This window comes from Lottia gigantea (genome assembly GCF_000327385.1).
Source record: "Lottia gigantea unplaced genomic scaffold LOTGIsca_63, whole genome shotgun sequence".
Classification (NCBI taxonomy): Eukaryota; Metazoa; Mollusca; class Gastropoda; family Lottiidae; genus Lottia; species Lottia gigantea.
The window spans coordinates 1219419-1228336 of NW_008710145.1; the positions used below are offsets into that span (position 1 = coordinate 1219419).

The window sequence follows — 8918 nt, forward strand, 5'->3', positions numbered from 1 at the left end:
GTTGTGATATACCATGTATATCTGTTGTTTTTATATGGAATGTATTAGAACGTGTACTAGTAGAAGGGTCGGCATCACAAATCTGGGTACTCTACAAAAATAAATAAAAAGATCTAAATCTAATTCTAAATGTTTTATGTGGGGTTGACACAATGTAGATATTTTATTAATCATTATTTCATTACAGGTATAATCTAGTTAAAAACTAACTAAGAGGCTCTGCAAATTGTGGTTTAACTTTTTTGATCAGTCAAACAAAAAAATTTCCCAATGTGTAAGAATGGAGTTGTCTCCCATTGAACCAGTATTATTCGTATATATTTCAGATCTGAAAGATCATGGATTTTCATTTCAAATATTTTATATTATTATTCAAACTAACTGCACAAACAATACTCTTTCACTAGAGGTTAGACCTACATGCCAATGCTAACTTAACAGCAATTCAACAACTCTAAAATTCCTAATTATTCTCTTACCTTTGTAACAGGAATAGTAACTAAAGGTTGAGTGACCTCCACATCATTAGGGGATGACCAACAAGCTAGTTGTAAATTTTTAAGAACACACCAATATCTTTTCCATTTGGACGAGTCATCTTCACCATCTTCCTGTAAAGGTCCAATATATATTTAATTTTTATGACTTAATCAGCTTATGATGTATGATTCTGAACTCTCTAAAATCTTACATAATTTTACATATAATTTTTAACTAACTATGGCAATGTCTAGTGCCTAGTTTAAATGTAAATCTTCAACCAACCTGTAAGTTTAAGAAGCCAGTAACTGTAGGTTCTATTAAACAGTGAGGTAATGCAGCTAATCGACAACAATAATGACCAAATAGGGGAAGTTCATGAACACTGCCATCTGAAATGTAAAATATATCAAATTATTCTTCCACTGATAAGAAATCAAAGCCAATTGAAGTCCTTGTAGCCTAACATTTCGTTAGAGCACTGATCACAGAAACAATGGGAAATGTCACACCACATGTCACAAAGTCAAGTCAGTAGCGGGTATGTCCACCATGAGCATCAATACATGCACCGTACGGACTGGTGCCGTCAAACGTTGGGAGTGATGCGTTGCCATTCCTCGAGGAGACATCGTTCCAAGTCTTGGACGTTGACTGGAGGCACACGGCGAAGTCGGATTTGCCGATCGAGGTGGTCCCATAAGTGCTCGATGGGATTCATGTCCGGTGAACATGCGAGCCATGGCAAAACCTGTACGTAGACGTTGGCAAGGAAGTTCTGTGTCAATCTTGCTGTGTGTGGCCTTGCATTGTCATGTTGGAAAAGGAGTCCACGAGGCTGTTGCTGAATAAAGGGCACCACAACAGGCCGTAGGATGTCATCAATATAACGCTGTGCATTCAGGTTTCCACGAATTACGACAAGCCTCGTTTTGACGTCACCACATATGCCACCCCAAACCATTAACCCTCCACCTCTAAACAACCGGACCTGTTGGATACAGTTAGGCGCCAAACATTCACCAAATCGTCGGTATACAAACTGCCGTCCATCGTTTTTGAAGATGAGGAATCTGCTCTCATCAGAGAACATAACACGTGCCCAGTCCCGCCGTTGCCAACGTCGAACTCGCCTGGCCCAGATCAGTCTGTTGTTACGGTGTCGAGGCGTCAGGAGCGGTCCGCGGTAGGGATGACGTGGCCGGATACCATACTGTCGTAGTCTCCTGTAGACGGTCTGTCGACTGATCCTGTGACCCAGTGCTGTAGCAGTCGTGGACGTTGCTGTTACGGTGAGGTTCCTCAGGTGTAATACCCGGATGTAACGATCTTCACGGGGCGTGGTTACTCGTGGTCTTCCACTCCTGGGCCTGTCTGACGTCTGACCTGTCTAACGTAACCGCTGCATCAACCTGGTGATAGTGATGCGTGCGCAGCCCAACCTTCTGGCGACGTCGACGTGTGTCGCTCCTTGTTGGACCATTCCAACGGCTCTCTCTCTCGATGGCTGTCAAACGTGGCATATCTTGTGTTCTTTTTGTTACTGTGATATCAACGTGTCTGATCAGCCGTTTTATACAGTTTTTATGCACGTGCAGAACAAGCTAGAGAGGGAAATTTCACTTTCACGAAATTTACGTTTTTTCCCGGAAGTGATCACATGTTCCCGGTATTTTTATCGACTATGCTGTGTTTGGGATGTGCAATACAAATTGGCATGTTTTCATATTAGACAATTCACTTAGTAAAAAACAATTTTGAAAATAAGTTGGTATCGTTTCTTTTGGACACTTTATTTAAAGGAAATCCCTGGGCTAATGGAAATTGTTATAGCAGAAATACCAGTAAGCATGTGGATCACCTTGTAGGTTGCTATAATCATAATCATGCAGTTTTTACACTACAAGATGAGAAATTTGAATAATAAAATTATTAATAAATAATAAATCATACCTGAATTAGATTCTAACTGTAAATCAAATGTTCTGACCGAATCATCTACATCTGCTAATGACATAGTACCTTTAGCTACCAACTCAAATTTTGGTCCACTGTAATGACAAAATTATCAAATTGAAGGTAATTCTACAAGCAATGACAAAACCTTTCATACGACAGTCATTGGCTAGACTCTATCATCCAGTCCTTTGAAAGGACTCCTTTCCAGTCCGGCATAGCTTTGACGAAAGAATGCTTGTACTGGTTGCTTAAAATCTTTGTAATTGGCTACAGTGGCTATTAATCGGATTGGTTGTAAATCCACATCCTATTTGGTGATGGGAAACACTTATTAAAATTCAGTGAATTTGACAATCTGACAAAACTTGTGGGGCTTGCCAATTTGTTTCTGATGTAAACAAGTCGTTTGAGACTTGTAGATTGAATATGCTTAATTGTAAAACTCAATTGAAAGCATTGTAACAGAGAATTCAATGAAAACTCCCAGACTATATCTTTTTTATAGACAGGTATAGTCTAGACATCAGAGACTAGACAGGTTACTGATGACTTTCAACTGTCAAAGGATGATTATTACTTTATGTTGCCATGTTAAAATATTAAAATATATTAAATATTAGAGACAAATACTTACAGAACCATATTGCCTATTATATCTGAATCATTCTGAAATTACAAAAACAGTTTTTGATACCAATCATTGTCTACAAATAAGTACAAATAAATAAGGCTACTGCAATATTTTACACCTCTTATATATCAATTTCTTTCAATTACTTTCAGATAAAAAAAAGCAGATTAAAAATTGGGTAACATGGAACAAATGCATCTTCAAAAACAACATAAATTTTGCTGTCTAACTTGCATTCTTACCGGTATGACTAATTTCAATTGGTAGAGAACTGTCATTAATTTCACTCATCACGACTAACTATTTATCCTTTTTGCAAACAAACATGTGTATGATGTAGTTTGGAATTAATCTCTGTCACAAGAAAATATACTTACTAAGCCTGAAAGACGCTTGCCTACGCTTCTTCCAACAGAACCAGATAAATCATTGATTTTTTTACGTAATTTCTTTGGTGTGTTAGCCATTGACAGATCTTCATGTAATTTGTGACAGTAAACTTCAACTTTACAGTCAAAATCATGTGGAATATTATTACTGAAATAAAATAAACAATGAAATAAAATAAATCATATAAAAAAATTATAACATGTTCTTGAATATGTTTCAGAGCCAAATTTAGCAAATATCAATCATTTACACTTCTATAGTATGAAAACTAGAAAAAATAGTACCGGTACTTACAATAAAAGAACATCTTCAAATGTAATGTCTGTCATACTTCTATCTACATTACTGATCATTGATGTATCATAGATTTCTGTACCAATTTTAATTAAACAAAACACAGCATATCTTCTATAATCTATAATAATTAGATATATATTAACATACAGATCAACCTGAAATGCTATCAGAATAAAAAAAGAAATTTATTCAGATACTGGTATTCCTCCTTAACTAACAAACAATCTGAAATGTTCTGAATAGAAGTCAGATTACAATATGAATCTCTATGATAAACTACAAAAGTCTTCCGTATTTAGTACGTTTTGATTTATACCCCAGAAAAATAAATATATTTGCAGATGTTCAAAGATTAAAAAGATGGCATACCTCCTTTATTTTTAAAATGGTCAGAATCTTTCCACATTAATGGTATTCTTAAATCAGATAAACTGACTGTAGCTCTACATGGTAATTGGTTACCTTCTATAGCTCTATAAACAAAAGATGAAAACAAAAGATAAACTGACTGTAGCTCTACATGGTAATTGGTAACATTCTAGAGCTCTACAAGATATATAAACTAAATAATATAAACTGCTGTAGCTATACTTGGTACATGGCCTTATTAATTGAAAACCAAATCAAAAGGATGAGAAAAATGCAATGACCGTTTTATACTTTGATCTTTAAATGTCATTTTGACATTTTGATATATTTATATTTATAACTCTGAAGCAGGCAATGCCAGTCCCCAGATAGAATCACCGAGAAGTCTAGAGATAAAATAATTATCTGGGGATGAGGTATTAAAATGTTTGTCAGTCCACCAGTTGAAGTGTCTGGTAAACCTTATATATTATAACTTAATCATTTATTAGCTGATCATTACTTAAACCATCCAGACATACAAATTAGTAATGGCCATTTATGATTTCCTTGTCAGTTTATCCCTTTATCTCAAACAATAGACCTACTGTTGTTAAAAAATTATTACTGGAATTTTTTAGGGTCTTTATGGAAAAGAAAATTCCCTCAGTACTAACTCAAAATATACAATAACAAAAAGAATTCTCAGTGTTAAAATAATGCTCAATACAAAAATTGTAGAGTAAATAATATAACATAGATATAAGATATCACAACCTTGATCTCAACCCAATAAAGTGTGTCTGTGTTTATTTCAGTTTTTAATTCTTCAAATATATTAATTGAAAGTCTGTGATTGGTTGATTCAAATACTGATATTTCAAATACAATGCCTTGGGCCTGATTCACAAATATGATGAATGTTTTCAGCAGTCTCTTCATGTGATTAAGAAAAAAAAAATCAAGTCATATAACTTTCTTTTTCAATTCTTCTACAAACAAGTTTTTTTTTTAAATTACATTATTAGAATATAGCTCTTGGATACAAAATTTCATTCCTGTATTTGCAGACAAGCTTGATTAGTTTTAACAATATTCACTTACGTATTTTTGCCCAAAACTTCTGCTGTTTTTCGTTTTTGTAATTCTGTCATGTAAGATATAATACGGGTATTGGATGATAGGAGATTTTTAGCTGCTTCCAGCATCTGATTTGGATGTTTAGATGCTGCCAGCAGTTTAGCTGTTCCTTCTCGCATCTTAATCTCATGATCAATCTTCTGTTGTAAATCTTGATCCTAAAATTAGAAAAGAGTAAACAAATAAGAACATAAATCATAGTTTATCAGTCATTTTCCTGCTCTTTTCACTTTCACCAAAATAAACATCAAAATCAAAATGAAGATATATCAGAAATAGAAGAGTCTTTTATCCTTCAGATAAAATATTATACAGTCTTCAGATACACTGAAAGCCCTGAAAGAATACATCTCAAGTAAGGGGTGAATCCATAAATATGTGATAAAATCCTATGATGTTCACAAATTTGCTGTTTTAGTATTCTTGATAACTTTGGTAACATATAATTGTCAATTATGTGCAACGAAAGTTAGTGTGCCTCCATTGATCAACGAAAGTTAGTGTGCCTCCAAATGATCATGAGCAACTTTGACGAATGATTTTAACATAATAAGTTCAGTTTATTTAAAATTTGTAGGATTTAAGATTCCTTGAGGATGAGCCTATACAATGTTTCCATGATGTTACAATTCAAAGTAGACAATTAAAACATCACAGCTTCAAAGGAAAAGTTAAGTATCTACTCAATTGTTACAGGTTCTTGAGGCTTTCACAGAACTTTCAGAATGAGAGCCCATTCAACCACTTAGACATTTAAGAACCTTGAGCAGAATTAATAAGAGTTAGAAAAGAGTTTTCCATAAAAAGTATACAGGATATAGAATGTCTCTTTATCTTGAACAGAAAATTTCTCTTGTAGTAACTTTAAATAATCTTGAACCAATTTCCACTGTTAGTTCAAGTTTCATTCATGTTTTGTTGAACTTGGCAAAAAGGATAGGTTTAGTGATAGGCTTTGATATTTTATACACAAAATACACCCAATTAAATTCAGATAAATAAGTGGTGTCTGAAACAGGGTTGGTTTTGTAACTGTATTGGACATTCATATACAAATGGAACTCTCAACCATTAGATATTAATATTTGCTGTTTATAGTAATAACAATAATTATAATTCCGATATTTGAACACTTATTTTCTAGTTTACAAGATATGATGTAAAGATATTCTTTTAGAACTCAACCAGGCTTTAACCAATCAACAAAAACAAATGTTACAGATGGCTTGACAATGAAGACTTGACAAGCTATAAAATGTGCCAACCAGACATGAAAATATATACCTTTATTTCTAAAGTTTTGAGTTAAAAGGTTAGATTTGAAATCATTAATGATGACTTGTGTCTAAAGAGACTATTTAAAACTTTTTTCAAACAGAATTTGGAATAGAAAAGACAACCTATTAAACTAAAGTTGACAAAACCTTATGTCTTCAATATCTAAACCTTTCAAACTGAATCAAGGATTGGAATAGAAAAAACAACCTATTAAAGTAAAGTTGACCAAACTGTATCCAACCCTGTTGCATTCACACTCTCTAATTATCATTAATCATAATCATAATTACTATCAGAAAATAAAAGACTGGCATGAACAATGTGAACAGAGTAACAATGAAATACTCATTACATCAGCTGTTTGACTAATGATAACTAGTATTTAATATGTTCATTAGTCATTTTGTTCATTCATTTGCATTAGACTTTGCATAATGATGTTATCTATATATACTGTAACACTGTAGTATTTTAGATATTTCATTCAATATATTCTAGATATTTCTTTTTATTACCTTTTTTAACCTTTCAATATAGGCCTTACTAAGTTACAGAACCTTATGCCTTCAATATCTAAACCTTTAAAACTGAATCAAGGATCTAAAATATCATTTCCTGTTTTCAACTGACAAAACTAGAGTGCATTGTTATAGATCATTGTGTCAAAACTGAGAGAAATCAACTAAATCACCCTTTTATTTATAAGTCCTACAGACCTAGTAACATCATAGTAAATATATTTTAATTTAACTTGGCATTTGAAATAACACAGAGAGTGTTTCAACCCAGCATGTCAACTTAACTCAGAGGAATAAAAAAACATAACAGACATGGCAGCTGTTGATTATACCGGTTAGAAATTCAAACAAAGAAAAAAAATCTCACCGTTAAAACTTTCACTACTCTCCTTGTTATGGGTAAATCCTCCCAAAATAACTCCTCTTCATCAATGCTACTATTACTGGACATAGTAATAATAGTATACAATAAATTTACTTGATATACTCTATAGACTCAACCAACAGATACAATAACCACACACCCTCTAATAACAGCAGATTGTCACCGTTATATCACATTTAAATATTATATTCAGATTAGAGTGAACTGAAGCAAAACACGTATTATTGATTAATTAGAGACTTTGTCTACATGTGGAACCTTCCTATAAATCATTGATTAACCATTTACTTCTTGTTGAATAGATTGTTCACAAAGACAATATAATCTTCATTAAAATAAATATGGTAAATGCGCATAAGCTAAATCTATATAAAAATAAAGGTAATATATTTTCCAGCTTTACTTCTGAAACTAAATCTTTTTATAAACACATCATCCAAGTTTATCTTTTATATCTAAAATATATACTCCATAAATTGATCAAATAATTGAATATAAATTGTCAAAAATTTATTCAACCCTTGTACAATACATGAACTTGATCACTGACAGCATTGGAACTATTGTGACAAAACAAAAGATTTCAATAGAAGTTTTAGTGTAGCTACAATGAAAAGACTCTTTAAACAATTCTATTTACTCCTCAAATCGTTCAAATCCGTAGAATAGTACAATAATCCACGATTAAAGATCAGATTTAGAGATTTGATAAAAACACTAGTATTTGAGATGGCTATTTTCACATGGGGTTTTTATTCTTCTATATTTCTGTAGCTTCAATAATACAACACAGAATCTCAGCTGTTACATCAGACAATATACACACAGTCAACAAAGCAACTATCTTTTTATGTCTTTCAAATACAGTTTCTTGATTTAATCCAGTAAAACAAATGAGAATACAACTTCAGCTTTCTATAAAAATATTGCTATTCTCATATTCACATCCTAGAACCTCTAAAAACCAAACCTTAGTAACAAAAAACTGAAATGAATTTTAACATTTTCCCATGATGAGGCAGAAGTTTGACTGTGATCTCAAATTACTGAGTAGTTTCACAGCAGCCTCTCTAGTCAATTAATACTGTTAGTTTTAATAAAGAAAGGTGGTCTCTACAGATTGTTTATTATAAGATTGAACTCTTATTTCATATCTCTACTTTCATCTTACTTCCTGTGGTTGGTTTGATCTACCTGCCCTTCCTCTTCACATATCCTGTTCTTCAGTAACTAAATAATTCCATAAACTGATTATATCATCTAGTGTTTCCTTATGTCAAAAATTTAAGAAGCTGTAAAGGAAACAGGAATCAGGCATATATACAAGTTTTTTTTGGCTCTGATACAACTTAACTTAACCAGAATTATCAATCAATTTTCATTCTGATACAATATATAAGTAAGGCTTGCCAGGGTAACATTGAAGGATCTTTCAGGTAATTAAATGAACAGCTACAAGAATATATCTTTGCAAATTTAACATTCATGCCTC

General features: G+C 32.7%; 1 protein-coding gene across 1 annotated transcript in view; it reads right to left on the reverse strand.

The window, feature by feature from the left end:
* LOTGIDRAFT_167083 (hypothetical protein) overlaps window positions 1-7492 on the reverse strand; it is a gene marked incomplete at both ends in the record, with an annotated part of 11292 nt that extends 3800 nt beyond the window's left edge. Inside the window, 10 exons of the mRNA XM_009064547.1 lie at window positions 13-91; window positions 480-611; window positions 766-872; window positions 2434-2531; window positions 3074-3105; window positions 3448-3607; window positions 3755-3875; window positions 4127-4230; window positions 5210-5403; window positions 7409-7492. Coding sequence (XP_009062795.1) covers window positions 13-91; window positions 480-611; window positions 766-872; window positions 2434-2531; window positions 3074-3105; window positions 3448-3607; window positions 3755-3875; window positions 4127-4230; window positions 5210-5403; window positions 7409-7492 — 1111 coding nt within the window. The remainder of the gene's footprint in view (window positions 1-12; window positions 92-479; window positions 612-765; window positions 873-2433; window positions 2532-3073; window positions 3106-3447; window positions 3608-3754; window positions 3876-4126; window positions 4231-5209; window positions 5404-7408) is intronic.
* Window positions 7493-8918: the final 1426 nt, after the last annotated feature.